General features: G+C 46.4%; 2 protein-coding genes across 8 annotated transcripts; one reads left to right on the top strand and one right to left on the bottom strand.

Annotated features, from left to right (window-relative positions):
* Nucleotides 1-461: 461 nt before the first annotated feature.
* On the top strand, nt 462-7,546 carry LOC133353910 (uncharacterized). 6 transcript variants are annotated; one of them, XM_061570415.1, is made up of 9 exons: nt 462-570; nt 943-1,029; nt 2,707-2,778; nt 2,884-2,955; nt 3,995-4,104; nt 4,755-4,827; nt 5,646-5,811; nt 6,353-6,550; nt 7,045-7,546. In XM_061570415.1, the coding sequence occupies exons 2-9, from the start codon at nt 1,021-1,023 to the stop codon at nt 7,275-7,277; spliced, it is 933 nt and encodes a 310-aa protein (XP_061426399.1). In that variant the 5' UTR covers nt 462-570; nt 943-1,020; the 3' UTR covers nt 7,278-7,546. The 6 variants fall into 6 exon arrangements, with proteins under 6 accessions (XP_061426399.1, XP_061426398.1, XP_061426400.1 ...); XM_061570414.1 differs by having other exon boundaries at nt 469-602; XM_061570416.1 differs by having other exon boundaries at nt 476-535.
* Nucleotides 7,547-9,114: 1,568 nt separating this feature from the next.
* LIPT2 (lipoyl(octanoyl) transferase 2) lies at nt 9,115-13,422 on the bottom strand. 2 transcript variants are annotated; one of them, XM_061570412.1, is made up of 5 exons: nt 13,361-13,422; nt 12,064-12,188; nt 11,270-11,524; nt 10,570-10,843; nt 9,115-9,419 (listed from the first exon to the last, which is right to left on the bottom strand). In XM_061570412.1, the coding sequence occupies exons 3-5, from the start codon at nt 11,465-11,467 to the stop codon at nt 9,145-9,147; spliced, it is 747 nt and encodes a 248-aa protein (XP_061426396.1). In that variant the 5' UTR covers nt 11,468-11,524; nt 12,064-12,188; nt 13,361-13,422; the 3' UTR covers nt 9,115-9,144. The 2 variants fall into 2 exon arrangements, with proteins under 2 accessions (XP_061426396.1, XP_061426395.1); XM_061570411.1 differs by lacking the exon at nt 13,361-13,422 and adding an exon at nt 13,149-13,312.
* Between the last annotated feature and the right edge of the window lie 1,636 nt (nt 13,423-15,058).

The following is a 15,058-nucleotide window of genomic DNA, read 5'->3' as shown; positions in this document are numbered from 1 at the left end:
TCAGAAGCGGCCTGGCCACAAATAATAACTCAACGAAGCGGCCCATCGTGTGGAAACATTTAATATCACGACGCAATGCCCCGTCCGCAAAAATACGACGGAGACAATCATCACCGCGGCGCTAAACTCCGCTGCTCATGACCGCGCTCGTCGTCTGGCTTGACCGCCTGAATGTGAAATCGTAGTCGCCGCTCTGCAGCCGTAGGAAATAAATAGAATAACAATCCCCTGTCAAATTAAAATCCCCTGGCCTTGTCAAATTACATTTGGGGACTTAACCAGCCTCCCATTCATTCAACACCGCTAGCATCCACGCTCTCAAATCCCTACAACAGATAAGCGCGCCGCCCGCGCCTCGCTATCCCCATTGGCTTAGAGCGCGCACGTGACTACGCGACGGCCGCTTCCCATTGGTCGGCGAGTCCTTGTGGGCGGGGCCAACGCGTGTTCTGTCTATGGAATGTACGGCCTCGGTTGGCTCCTCCGTAGCCTCGCGATGTCAGGCGGCGGCGGCGTCGTCGTGAGCCGTCAGCTGGTGCGAGCAGCGTGCGTGGACATCCCACAGTAAACGTAATGCTTCTCTTGAGGCAACCACAACTTAGGTATTAATCATGCGCAGAGGCGAGCGCGGTTAGTACATAGCGCGTAGACGCACCAGCTTAGTCGTCGTGCTGTAACCATTACATCACTGTTCAGCAGCCTGGGAATGAATGGCAGCCGGCGCCCTGCTAATTGGCACAATGTTTAATTATAACCCGCCGTAATTAACGGCGTTTGTCTTGCCAACGTTATCATTGAGCCGCCTTGCAAATTCTCTGCCTGCAGATACACAGCGGCGTGCCTGCAGGTCGCGGTATCCACAACCGTGTGCTGCTGTTACGTCCGCGTTTTATTATTTAGTAATCTCTAAACTTGAATTGATGTCGCCTCTTCGTTTCGCAGATGGAGAGAGAAGCGGCGGTGTCGACACGTCGTGGATCTGCGTGACATGCGGCGAGGTTGCGGCGCGGGCATGTCAGCATGAGCATAGTGAGTACAGCTGATACGCGATGCCTTTAAACTCTGTGGGCCCTCTGTGGGTAGAGCGTGTTACTGGCTCCTGTTGTTAAGCCATATAGATCGTCTTATTAAGTACTATTGGGCCCTATTTGCATACACGTTACACGATCAAGACACCTCGCAATTTTACAGTGGGCATGTGTCCACGCAGACAGTCAAAGGCTGGCATTTGGTTCACGTTGATTTAGTAATAGGTTTTTACCCTTTCAACTGGTACAAAAACTGACACCTTTATACAAGGGATCATGTTTGCAATAACCACAACACAAGCAGTCAAAATGCAAACAAAAAGAAACAACTCTGATAATGATATGCACTGTCCTTGAAGTTGATTGGTCCACACCCGAGACAGCTTTTCTTAGATTTCTCCACCACGGTATCCATGCCACAGCCTGTACGTCCCTTAAACGTATTTCACCCCTCTCAGCGGGCTGAGGACAGCTGCTTTAAACTCTATGGAAGTTCAACATTTATACATATGGGCACCATAATTGTAAGTTAAACCTGGTCTCTTTAAACCCTTTATACATAAGGGAATGTGGCACCTTTACACCCTCAGGGGTTATGTGGCACATTTAAATGATACAAGTTTTCTTTAACGGTTATACCTGGCCACTTGAAACTCCATGCATTCTATTTGTGTAAATGTTCTACGTGGTCCCTTGAAACCGCTTGTCACTTAAAAGCGTTGCGAAGTCTTTTCACACGTGTTCACGTGTGGCTCTGCAGACTGGTGCGGTGTTAATAAGTGTTCAAAAATTCCTTAGCCATGGGCAATTCACGAGGTGTCTGGAAGGTGACTGTGTGTTGAAATGATGTCGACGTAGATTAGTTGGCTAGGTAGCTCAGTTGGCAAATGCTGTGCAAGAGACACTAAACCGGCACCCCGGAAAATCTGGGTTCAAATCCAGGTTTCAGTTCTCTGTAATTAGCACGTTCCTTCGGAGTGGGCAGGTAGGAACTTGGTTGGACAGCGCATTCGTGCACGACAGACAAATATGCTAGACACACAGACAAATAGTCCCTGGTGGGCAGTGTGGAACCTGTTGTTCCTACCTGTAAAATTGGAATCTAAAGAGTTGCGAATTGTATCAGCAAGACGAGCAATGTATTACACTTGATGTGGCTTATTCCAGCTTTGAGAATCGGCAGTTTTGGTTGGACGTGCAGCAGAAAACCTTTGCAGGCAATATAATAGGTGTGCTGTGTCCATGTGTGAACAAAGTTGCCTACTAAAGTGAAGTCATTAGTGGATCTTTGAATTCGTAGTCCAATGCCATTCTCTGACACAAAAGTGGTGCACATGCTAGCTGTACATTTTAAATGAAAAAATGCACTTTTCTCTCTATATCAAGTAGTCCAATTCAAACTGGGGTTAAAACAATGAAAGCGTTGTTGGCAAGTGGTCATGCTTTACTGTACATTATCTCTTAAAAGTGCCTCTAATTGTCAGCACAGTGGAAAAGCCACTGTACGAGTCATAGTGCTTATATCTCCGCTAACGTGATCTGTGCCTTTTAGCAGTGATCGTTAGCACATGGAAACATTTGTCTCGGATGTCTGGTCCGATAAATGTGGTGCACGTACGTGCGTGTGCGTGAGTGGAGATTGATGGTGACGCATGGATTTACTCGTTTCGCCCATCAGGAGAAGGAAAGGGAGCTGAAGAGAAAACTGCAGAGCTTCCTAAATGACCTCACCGTCCTTGGCACACTCAGGGTTGGAAGTCACTTTTACTTAAATCTTAAGTTACAAATTATTGACTTTGGAAAGGTAAGTGGCGATCTCACGCATGTTGACCTTACTCAACTCTGTGTTGTCCAGGGATTCCGCTACTTTTCTTCCTACCTGAGGGGCAGAGAGGAGCTGGCGCTGACAGTTCTCAATCAGAGCGACGTAAGTTGAAAGGTCGAGTTGATGATGTCATAAATTGAGAAAGCTGAGTGGCTCAGAGGTCAGAATAATGAGCTGACAGTGGTGATATCCCTGGATTCAAATACAGGCGTCCTCCCGTGATTAAACTGGGTTGATGTTGACTGCACAAAACTACACTCGCATATACATTTGGTTCTGCACTTCATTCTGCTATATACCAGCGCAAGGAATTATACATATTAGTTTGACTCTAGATTTGAAGTTTTCGTAACTGCAAGGATCCATACTCTTTGATTTTTTTCGGTAAAGTCACGTAGGTGAAAACTAAATATTTATTTTATTTTGTTTTTACCTACGTGACTTTACTGAAAAAACCAAAGAGTATTAGTTTGACTGTCGTGTGGCAAAATACGCTCAGTGACAAAGTTGGTGGGAAAGAGTATACCCAACCCTCTTGTGTGGAGCAGAGGTCACTTGAAGATATTTCAGAGGTAGCTCTAAAATATCGCCTTCCAAGAGAATGGATATTATGTCTCACATTGCCAAAAGCACAATCGGGATAAAATTGAGAAAAAATATGAGATGTAAAATAGTCAACTGCTGCACCGTGAACCATTTTCATATTGTGGAGGCTCTAATATTGCTGTTCTGCAATTATATATTTGCAAGTTCACGTTAGAAAATCAGCTTTTCGTCCTTCTGGGGTTAATGAAATGAGTACCACTTTGTGGGAAGTTGTTTAGACTGGCCTCCACCACTGAATTGTGAGGCTTTCACCACTGATTCTGGACCACCAATGGAGCTTACCAATGCCCCACTCTAATTTAAGCAGGGTGATAATTTGCCACATTCTGAGGCAGCAGACAAAACAGAAGCCACAACACAGATGTACGTGTTACTGTTAACTTCACAAAATAGCAGATCTTCAAGTGATATTGTAAAAAAAACGTGGGAAAACAATATCACACAGGCGCAATGTGTAAAAAGCACAATTATTATGTCATGGGCAAGGCGTTGCTCGTCACATCTAAAATTAGATGCTCATTTGCGGTGCGAGCAGAGTGCGGGAGCATGTGTCGGCGCCGCGGCGTCGCTGAGTGGGAGCTTCAACGCTGCAGCTTTGCCTTATGACACCGCCTCCCTCCTCATCTCCTTACGTACACAGAAAAGGTTTGGCCGCCCTCAGCATTGTCAATTGCCGTCAACACTGCTCCACTTACATTTTTGTGGTCACATTTTTTTTTTAAATTATCCGATTTACATTTACGCAACGTTGTGGTGCATTGTGGGTAATACAATAATGAAGAGACGATGTTGCGTTCTACTTCATAAAAATGTTTGTCCACCCACCTATGAGTCTTCTGCACCAATGTTTTCTAGCAACATTTAAGCAGGAAAACTCTCAACCGGTTTTCACGTTCCGAGTCTCATCATGACCTCATCATGACCTCATCAACAAATTCAGCTGTGCTGCCAATACATTATGGACAAGAACTATTCACCAACACCCACAATGTATAACAGGACTGTACATTGTTTGCTCTATTGTACCAAACAGCTGCAATGGGTTTGAATTGAGCACGTAATCGTAATAATCACCTGTTTTATGAATGACATTAGTCAATACAATACACTACAGTGTATTGACTATTCTGAGTCTAGAACACGCTTGTGAAAGATATGGCTTCCGAGTCCCATTTTTTTCAAATAAAAGCTTTGGAAAATCGATGGCCATTAAGGCCCTGGTTATTGTATACATTTTTTTTTGCTATTTGTGACTGATGTACATTGTAGATGTGTGTGCGTGTGTGCGAGTGCAGGATAAGTGGGTTCGGACACATGGATGTGGGTCTCCCTCCAGCCTCTCCATGCGAAAAAGAGCCCAGCCTACCGGTACATGACCAAATCACGAAGTAAAAAAGAGCCTTGCACCTTCTTGCACTACATATCAACGGCACTTCCCACGTCTGTATTACATCCTTCGTTGACACTATCTAAACCCTCCATGGATATTAAAGTTAGTTAACAAGTTGAGAACCCTTTGGCCCTGCAATGGAAAATAAGAGGTGGCTATAATTTTCATATTTTTCTCACAATCTTGTGCTTGGTGCACTAAAAGTAATGTTTTTTTTTAATGTAAAAACATTTATCGTGAGGTTTTTTTTGTTATATTCTCTAGTGTTAAGAGAATATGCTGGTGAAAGCATTACATGCGTAGGGAAACAAATTTAAAAGTTAATTAAATGTGAAATGAACCGTGTCAGCCTTGTGTATGCATTACTCCCACCTCTTCAGTGTCCCTATTTTCTTCCGAATCTCTTCTGCATTTTCACTTAAATTCATTGCTTATTTGTTACGTGGAAAATCCCATTTAGCAAGTTACCCAGATAGTTTTGGTGGCAGCAGCCCGCAGCCACGATTGATTTATTGTTGGGGTTGAGAGGAGCCCAGCCAGCAGCCAGCCAGGAAACTCGAGGCATTTTACGATTTCCAACTCATTGGTCATTAAAATTCGTTAACATTGAGGAATTAACACTGGTTTTCGACGGTCAATATTAAGATACATAATTGATTTTTAGGTTAGGTCACCTAATTTAGGCCAGATCGTCACGTTGCCTAACCCAAAAATCGATCACGATTCTAGGGATGAATCGCATTCCCGTTCACGTGTTGACACCTAACGGATTCAGAACGACCGTGTTTGCCGGCAGGGAGAGGGCCGGACGCTCTTCCTGGTGGCCGGCTACGCGCGCTACGGCTGCCCCTACGTGTGGGCTCGCTCCAGCCACGAGCGGCTGCTGCGCCTGGACACGAGCGACGCGTCCGTGCGAGATAACCCACTCAAGCTGCGCACCACCTCCGCCTGGCCCAATGCCGGTGGGTCAGTGTGTGCTCGTGTCTCTATATGGCAGTCGCTTCATACCTCTTTTCCACTGTACAACCAAGCTGTGCTGTGCCGTGCCGAGCCAGTCCAGCACGAATCGGGAGTGCGCCAGATTCGTTTTTCCACTGAAGAATCCAAGCCGTGACGTTAGTTTGCCACTGACATGTGGTGTTCACGCACTGCACTTACAAACGTGGTGACCTGCAGAACACTGGGCAGCTACATGTCAGGAATGTGGCACAATAGGGAGCGCAAGGTGGTACATGTCTATCATTAAATAACCAAATACACCTTGAATTGTTCCATGACCTGCCAGCCAGCCTTCAAAACTTCACTTGATAACGTCAAAGTGCACCCTGCCCAACACAAGCGCAGTCGTGCCATCACCACAGCTTATTGGTGAATGGCGTTTGTTGTTGCAATCGTTGCTGTGTGCGCATCTTTGTGCTTTTGCCTGAACTGTGGATAGCGGGGTGGGGGGAACGTTGGTACAGCCAGCGGTTTGCTCACTACGCTTGCCGCGTGCGTGTGTAGACGTGCACGTGTGGGACGTGGTGGCGGAGGTGGTGCGCCTGTGCGCGTGGCCTGCACCCCGCAACCCCCTGGCACTGGACATGGCTGCCCTGCACGCCCTCCCGCCCACCGAGAGGGGTCTGGCGACAGGCGCGCTGCTCGCCTTCCTGCACCGCGTGTGTGCCACCGCGGATCGCAGCAAACCGCTGCGCTCTGCAGGTAACAGCAGGGACGGGGCAAGGCAGTGGTGGGAATCTCTGCGGGGACAATAACTTCCTTGTCACTCAGAGAGGGTTCGTACACATAAGGCCCTGATGCATGCAGCAGCAGCAGTAGAAAATGACGATACTCTCCTGACAATTGGTAACAAAAGATGAAAATCTTTGTCCTGCCACTGTCTAAATTAAGTTGCAATCAGGACTCATGAGTTGTTGCAAGGACCGAACCCTTGGTCACAATTGCTCCTTTTTGCTGTCTAGAAATCATCTTTTGCGTGTATTTCTACCCTTGCAAGGGTTGCCTGTTTAAAAAAAAATGCGTGTTCATAGTACCGAAAAGTGCGTGTGCAGGTGTCCAGTGGATTGTCACAGGATTGAGATGCCGATGGCTTGAAGAGGCTTTCATCGATCAGTGGATCAATGTTTGATGGTCCCTAATGGAGATAGGACAATCACACTGTGAGCCTCATCTGACATCACCTGTGTCTCTTACAGTGCTGGAGGAGCTCCCGCTCCTCACTCAGCTGCACATGGAGTCCATGCGCTCAGTCATGTCAAACAGCAGCCCACCACCGCGCGCGGCCACACCCCCCAGCCCTCGGCCCGCTCCTTTCATTGGCCGGCCCGTGACCCTGGCGACGCAACCCAGACAATCGGTGGCGGATGAAGGTGCGGGAGGGTGGCAGTTTGAGTTGGGTCCACCTCCCCTGCGGCCAAAACCCAACTGAGACTTAACGAGGGACATTGAAAGAGGAAAGAGAGACTTTGCCGGTGGTCTGGGCGACGTCGGTCCGATCGCAGAAGATGTACGACAGTGTACACGCGTACAAAAGGCACGCTGGCTCGCCTTGGATGTTCCACTTATGCCCCGTGTCATATCTGCAGGCATTTTACAGCCTTAAGCTTAATTCTCTGGAAGTTAACGGATATTTAAAAGCTCTTAACACTGATCAGCAAAACTTTTTATCAAATAAACTGAGCGATTGTGAACACTTAAGCCAGCGGTTCTCAAAACTTTTTTTCGTGGACCACTTGAAAATTGCACCTCATTAACTTTTTTTTCCCTACAAGTTAAAGCACATAACTCATTTTAATAACCATAGTTAACTCCATAGCCTGCTATGAAGGTCGTGGTTTTGACGCCGACGCCTGTACGTTAGGAGTCTGCATGTTCTCCCGGTGGTCACGTAAATTTTTCTCCGAGTCCTCCGGTTTATCCCTCCACATTTAGAAACATGCGCTTAGAGTATTTGGCTACTATTAATGTCCATGTGATAAGCCACTTCGTTGAGCTATCACTTGTGGTCAGGTCGCTTTTGAAAACGAGCTATATAGCTCATTGGGCCTTACCTGGTCACATAAAAAAGATTAAATTTCGATTTAAAGCTTTCGTGACTGCAGGGATTCATCTTCTTGGTTCTTTCGGTAAAGTCACGTAGAATGGAAATACAATAAATCACGACGTTTCGATCGCCACACAGGCGACTAATAAAAATAAAACATAATAAAATAATTCTCACGACGTTTCGGCCACAACACAAGCAGCCGTCCTCAGGTGAAGACCAGGTCTGCTGCTTGCGTTGTGGCCGAAACGTGAGAATTATTTTATGTTTTATTTTTATTATTTCCTATTCTACGTGACTTTACCGAAAGAACCAAGAAGATAAAAAAAATTGTTAAATTTTTTGGAAATAAACTGAGCCCTTGTCACTCTCACATCATCACCATTGTCAACAGCTATTCTCAATCCACTTCTCGGTGACATCTTCCCAGCACTGATACCACCTTCCGACTTGGCAATGGAGCAGAACGGGAATCCTCAATGTGGACACTAACAATCATGAACATAGATATTTTGTGAAAACAAAATTAAGAAATCTATAGCAAAACCCCAAAGAGTAATAATGTGTCTTTTATTGTAGGTGCTGGTGTTACATTTGAACAAAGAAATGTAGCAATTTGTTTTTATGGATTGTAAATCTTAAATATATTTTGTTTTCATGTTTACATGTATTTTTTTTATAAATAATTTTTATCATCTTTGTTGATCTTTTCCATATTTGATTTTTTTTACCATACATTCTCTTCATCGAAGGTCTCCCTTGCAAAATAAACTTTTGTCAAAATAGGCTCTCACCTAGATATAAGTAAAGTTCACATTTGTACGTTCACATATGGTGGAGCAGTGGTGCAGAAGCTCGTGCACTGCGCGATGAGTCTGCTGACCCAAGTTCATACCCAGGCACAACGAACATCGGTGGTGAGTTTTATCTGAACCGGTCTTGGGCTTCCCCTTCACCAACCCACACGGGCCAGCATGGCGAAGTATGGTCAAACAACCTTGCCGATTGACGTGGCATGGGGAGGCCATCCAGAAATAGATTGACAAATGGCTGTCCATTTTAACACTTGTATTTGTTTTATATGTACATCCGTCAAATTGAAATTTTCTGTACTGTCCTTGGAAGCCAACGACATGTTTAATGCAGGTGGTCGCCCATCCAACCACTAGCTCGGCTCAAGTCAGCTTAGCTTGTGATATCTGACAGGGGAGTATCTGGTGATTTTCTCATAGGCCACTTGTACATATGTTCATTATAGCATCGACGACGGCTTTAGCGTTGGGTGTGTTCGTCGCTCGGGAGGATCCAGGCTGCCAGGCACCAGCTCGCACTGGAAGTGGCGGGCGAAGGCGCGCAGGAGCGGCGTCTCGGCCTCTGGGATGGCCACGCGGCGGTCCAGCTCGCGCGACAGTGACGTGACGCCCAGGCCCTCTAGGCCGCACGGCACCACGTGCTCGAACCAGCGCAGGTCGCAGTCGCAGTTGAGTGCGAGGCCATGCCACGTCACAAAGCGGGCGCAGTGGATACCTGGTACAGAACACTCAGCTTAAGCAGTTGTCTCAACAGCATGAGTCCCAGGGCTCCTGTGCGAAAGAAATACTGCCCCTCGCGAGGTTGTTAACACTAGACTTGAAGCTTTCGTGACTGCAAGGAATCATATTCTTAGGTGTTTTCGGTAAAGTCACGTAGGTAAAACATCAAAATTAATAAAAATAATAAAATAAAAATAAAGATCACGACGTTTCGGAGGCAACACAAATCTCCGTCATCAGGTGGGACAGTCACAGCCAGATCAGCTGCATCAAGTGAGGCAATGATTCAAGATGTAATCCCTTAACTCAACTCGCTTTTAAGGGATTACATCTTGAATCATTGCCTCACTTGATGCAGCTGATCTGGCTGTGACTGTCCCACCTGATAACTCAACTCGCTTTTAAGGGATTACATCTTGAATCATTGCCTCACTTGATGCAGCTGATCTGGCTGTGACTGTCCCACCTGATGACGGAGACTTGTGTTGCCTCCGAAACGTCGTGATCTTTATTTTTATTTTATTATTTTTATTAATTTTGATGTTTTACCTACGTGACTTTACCGAAAACACCTAAGAATAGGTTGTTAACAGCTTAGTTAATGTGTCAGCTCTTGTGTCAATCCATAACTGGACGAAGAACTCCCCATGCCATGTCAGCCATGGGGATTTCTTAACCATACTTCACCAAGCTAGTCAGCTTAGATGGTGAAGGGGGTACCCGGGAATAGTTCAGATATCACTCGCCACTGATGTTAACTGTGGCTGGGAATTCAACTTGGGTTGCAGGAGTTTCACGGCACAGTGATCAAATGAATGCGCCACCACTCCACCCCGAGTAGGTTTAAACAAAATGAGGAAAAACTATTCTTAGATTAAATTCTTAAAGTGTAAGAATCTGATGGACGAATCCATATTGGCGATTTTTATAAGATTTCCAGCCTGTCTGTCTCAATCCCCCCTCTTGACTCACACAGCAGTGCACCCATGCATCCTGAGCAAACACAGGTTTGGGATAAATTATAATGAAAATTACAGCAGCGCCGATATCTTCAACCACAACGAAGGTCACATTGCGTCGCACCTCACAACGAACGATGCGATAATTTTAATTGAGCCACGGTCTGCTTGGCGCGTGCCGCTCACCGATGGCGCAGATCTTGCGCTCGCCGACCCAGACACCCGTGTGCTGCTCATGCGAGTGGGCGGGCACGCCGAGGTCGCGGCATGCGTCCGCTGCCACTCGCTCCAGCTGGCAGACGTACCAGCGCAGGCTCCTGCGGTGCCGGGCTAGGTGCAGCACGGGGTAGCACACGAGCTGGCCCGGTCCGTGGAACGTGATGAGGCCGCCGCGGTTCGTGCGGTGGAAGTCGGCACCCAGAGCTCGCAGCCGGGTCTCCACTTCGGCAGGGTACGGCGCCTGGTTTGCGTTCATTCGTTTAGGAGTTTTGTGTCATGAATAATTATTAAATAATAAGTCATTTTACATAATAACGATAAGTACATTTGGTAGTATGCGTGGAATTCTTATAGCACGAGACTATCACAAAAAATCTAGTCTGGTTGGGGGAAATATCGTGTGGTTTTACTGATAATTTTTCAAATATGGCAAAGTTTGTACCATGATGCAGGCACATTTAATTTGGTCTATTCTTTTGCAAATAACATCACAGGATCATTACCATCCGCTGTGACGAAGACAGCACAAAAACTTTTGCGGTTAATACACCTGGAGTATTAATCGGGGTGGCCAGCTGGCTCGAACCGCGAACACCTACAAAAAGCGATGAGCGCATTTCTGCTGGGTCACGTCACAGCTACATGCAACATTATACTTCAAACTCACCTGGCGGATGCCCACAGTGTACACGGGCTCGTGCTCACACAGGAGCAGGGTGTCAGGCGGTGCAGGGCCGCTGGGCGCCGCCAGGTGGTCCAGCAGCGCTCGCGCCAGACGCGTCTGCACGGCGAGGGCCTGCGCATACCCCACGCGGCCCAGCGACACCACCCGCACCACGCGGCCTGCCGCCACCGCCGCTGCCATGGCTCGCTCCAACACCCCCCTTCACCAGTTCAGTCCTCCCAAGTGCTCGAAACCAATCTTCGGTAAATCCAAAAGTTAGATAAATAATTTTCTTACTATGTATTCATATTTCTTGATTGTTTTTGTGTGTTTCACCTTGCCCTGATTTTTTAGTTTTGCTCCATCTTGTGATTAGGTTATTTTTAGAAATTTTTTGAAAGTACTCATTAATATTTTATTCCTTCAGTCAGGAAAATCTTAGCTCGATACTTTAAAAAGTAAACGTAAATGAATACGTCGTGTATTTCCACAAGTCTTACTGCTCCCCCAAGACTTTCAAGATAGTCCTGCTGGGATTTAAAGCTTATCGCTAATGACTCTTTTTTAAACGACAGTAGCACCTCCTCAACAGCCTTGTAAAGGTCACGACCGCTGTCAAGGTCACGACCGCTGTCAAGGTCACAACCGCTGTGCATGCATCGGTCTCACGACTCCGCGATCCTCTCAAAGACGAGCCGGCGTCCCCGCGAGTCTCCGACCCTCCGCGGCCTGGCCTCGTAGACGCCCTCGGTCCGCAACGCGGCGTGGCCGCTGGCCCGCGTGGCCACGTGCCGCACCTCCAGCAGGTGCCGTAGCACGACGAGCAGGAAAACGGCAACGCCCAGCGCGTTCACCAGCACCGCCAGCCCTGCCGCCGGGTCCCTAGCCACCATAGCCCGCGCCGCCCTCCATCGGTAAGGTCCTGCAACAGGGGAGATTGCAGCGTGGGATTTAATGTTTGTTTTCCTTTAGCCAATGTTATCTTCAGAAAGTTGATGAGGTGCCATACGCAGGACTTGGAGGTGATTCTGCAAGGGAAAATGGAAGGGATCAGTGGAAGAGGATACACGCAGATCAGCTTGGTGGGAGAGTTTCGGGCAATTTTACGAGACTCCATGTGAGATGCTGAAGAACACGACATATGGAAAGCATCTATCATGGTCATCCACCCTCAATTATAAGGATGACACTATAGAGTATAGACCCCTGAGTGTGCTATGGGCATTATGTTGCGACAAAGTATCCATTCGCATCCTATCTCAGAGCAGGTGCAACCCTTCATGTTCGAGACCGGCACCCAGATCCAGATTCCACGAAGATGCCTTCAAGTGACCTCTCGTCCGCACAGTAGGTGGCAGCACGTTTCCTCTCTGTTACTTAACTAAATTATCTTATAAGTCAAAAGCAATGTTTTACTTTCACTCAGAGATGTAATTAAGTGCGAATAATTTCACGTGTTTTTGTGCATTCAGTAGTGTAATGGTGAGGGCGGACAGCATCGATGTGGAAGAACATCAATCAGTACGGTACAATGGGCTTTTTAATGCATGGTCTTCTACTGCCCAGAACGTTGTCCCGCCATAGGCACATGGAGTTATTATTATTTTTACTGGACAGGTAATAACACGAAAAAACTATGGAAGTCATATTAAAGAATATTCATATTAATGTCACAATTTGCGGTATTTTAAAACGCGAACCGAGTATAACAGCCACCGAGCTTCCGTAGGTGTCAAGCTAAACATTCATTTGACGTTACTGCAATCGTATATTATACATTTAATTGACACCGTGCGAATTAAAATATTTTCATTCTTGTCTAAGTTAAACGTCAGCGATGCAGTAGGCTACAAGTGTTTAATAATGTATTTGCATCATCAACCTGTCAGACGTGCGGCCTGGCTAGTCGAGTTCTAGATGTAACCCCTGCGTGGGTCGAGATGAAGTACGACTTTTACAACTCGCAAATGCCGTTACGTCGTTAACGAAGACTTTGCGAATACAAAGGACACATTACTGAAATTGAGAGGTATCACAAATGTGGCGTTTATATTCGGGTGGGGAACGATGCAAAGTGCGGGCAAAGTGACTCACAAACACCGGGCTCTGTGATGGGGGTTCAGTGCGCATGCGCACAACGTAACGGGGGCTGGGGGGTGGGGTGGTGGTGGTGGAATTGTGGTGGTGATGATGGGAGTGATGGTGGTGGTGGAATTGTGGTGGTGATGGGAGTGATGGTGGTGGTGATGATGGGGGTAGTGATGGTGGTGATGATGGGAGTGGTGGTGATGATGGGAGTGATGGTAGTGGTGATGGGAGTGATGGTGGTGGTGATGATGGGAGTGGTGGTGGTGATGGGAGTGGTGGTGGTGATGATGGGAGTGATGGTGATTGTGATGGTGGTTGTGATGATGATGTAAGTGATGGTGGTGGTGATGGAATTGTGTGGTGGGGATGATGCTAGTGATGGTGGATGTGATGATGATGGAAGTAATGGTGGTGGTGATGGAATTACGGTGGTGGTGATGATGTTGGGGGTAGTGATGGTGGTGATAATGGGGGTATTTTTTTATTTAAAGCTTTCGTGACTGCAGGGATTCATATTCTTGGTTCTTTCGGTAAAGTCACGTAGAAGGGAAATAATAAAATGATTAAAAACATTTTATTTGAAATACTTTTTAATTTATTATATCCCTTCCACGTCACTTTTCTGAAAGAACCAATAATATAATGGGGGTAGTAATGGTGGTGGTGATGGAAGTGATGGTGTTGATGATGGGAGTGATGGGTTTTATAGTAATGGTGATGATTCTGGTGATGACTGATGACAGTGATGGTGGTTGTGGTGAAGATTGCAATGATGGTGATTATAGTGGTGGTGGTAATGATGAAGTTGATCACTGGCGGTGGCGATGTGATAGTGGTCATGTAGATGGAGATGTGAATGATGATGATTAGAGTGATTGTCATTTTCTACTTCTGTAATAGTAGTGATAGTAGTGGTAAAAAAAGCTGATACTGTACAGTAGTCAAAATTATAATGATGAGGTATGATATAATACACTAGATGTAAAAAAACACATTTATCCAGGAAAGCCTCATTGAGACTCAGAAATTTGTAAGCTTTTGGAAAGCAAACGATGACCGTACACGTACACAAAAACATTGCTCGTTTTTAAGGGGCTGGCACTCAAAAGATCCGCAGACGAGTTCACAAATTAAAGCATCTTGCTGCGTTTACCTCCATCCAGAGGATCCAGGAGTTTCACATGACTATTCGATCCCGGCGTACATGCCAATGAGGTCTGCTAGCTACGACGAGAAGAGGGCTTTTGGAGCGGGAGTTCGTGCAGGTTTTTGCACTTTTTCCTCCATATATGGTCCATAGATAGTTTTGGTTTACATCGCCACCATCGTATTACTGGTGACTCGGCTTTCCTGTACATACCGTGTATCTATAAAACGCACAAATGAACTTGCATGCACTGCCATCTCCTGGCCAAGGTCTGTAAACCTTGGGAGGTCCCCATACATAGTATTTGTGTGATTCCCCCAAGCCTCGTCTCCAAGGATCTGGACTATTCCGGTGCGATGGGCATACGACTTGAATAAAATCCATTCTGATCTCTCACGAGACAACATTCGTGCAGGGCCCACTTGCAAAATGTACACGTGCGACGCACACTACATCACAAAACATTGAGTCTATCAATCTTGATTTGAAGCTTTCGTGACTGCAGGAATCCATACTCTTTGGTTCTTTCGGGTAAAGTACACGTGGGTAGAAAATAC

Source organism: Lethenteron reissneri, chromosome 45 (genome assembly GCF_015708825.2).
Source record: "Lethenteron reissneri isolate LAM-NWPU_2019-01 chromosome 45, ASM1570882v1, whole genome shotgun sequence".
NCBI classification, from domain to species: Eukaryota; Metazoa; Chordata; class Hyperoartia; order Petromyzontiformes; family Petromyzontidae; genus Lethenteron; species Lethenteron reissneri.
The sequence above is the reverse complement of the archived record's forward strand: the minus strand, read 5'-3'. Positions and strand labels throughout refer to the sequence as shown.

Excerpts from the sequence above, each read along its gene's own strand:
- LOC133353910 (XM_061570415.1), top strand. Across the intron at positions 4,105-4,754 it reads TCCTTACGTACACAGAAAAG|GATAAGTGGGTTCGGACACA; the intron begins GTTTGGCCGCCC and ends GTGCGAGTGCAG. Across the intron at positions 5,812-6,352 it reads CTCCGCCTGGCCCAATGCCG|ACGTGCACGTGTGGGACGTG; the intron begins GTGGGTCAGTGT and ends GTGCGTGTGTAG.
- LIPT2 (XM_061570412.1), bottom strand. The coding sequence starts at position 11,467 with ATGGCAGCGGCGGTGGCGGCAGGCCGCGTGGTGCGGGTGGTGTCGCTG. Across the intron at positions 10,844-11,269 it reads ACACTGTGGGCATCCGCCAG|GCGCCGTACCCTGCCGAAGT; the intron begins GTGAGTTTGAAG and ends AACGCAAACCAG. Across the intron at positions 9,420-10,569 it reads GCGCAAGATCTGCGCCATCG|GTATCCACTGCGCCCGCTTT; the intron begins GTGAGCGGCACG and ends GTTCTGTACCAG.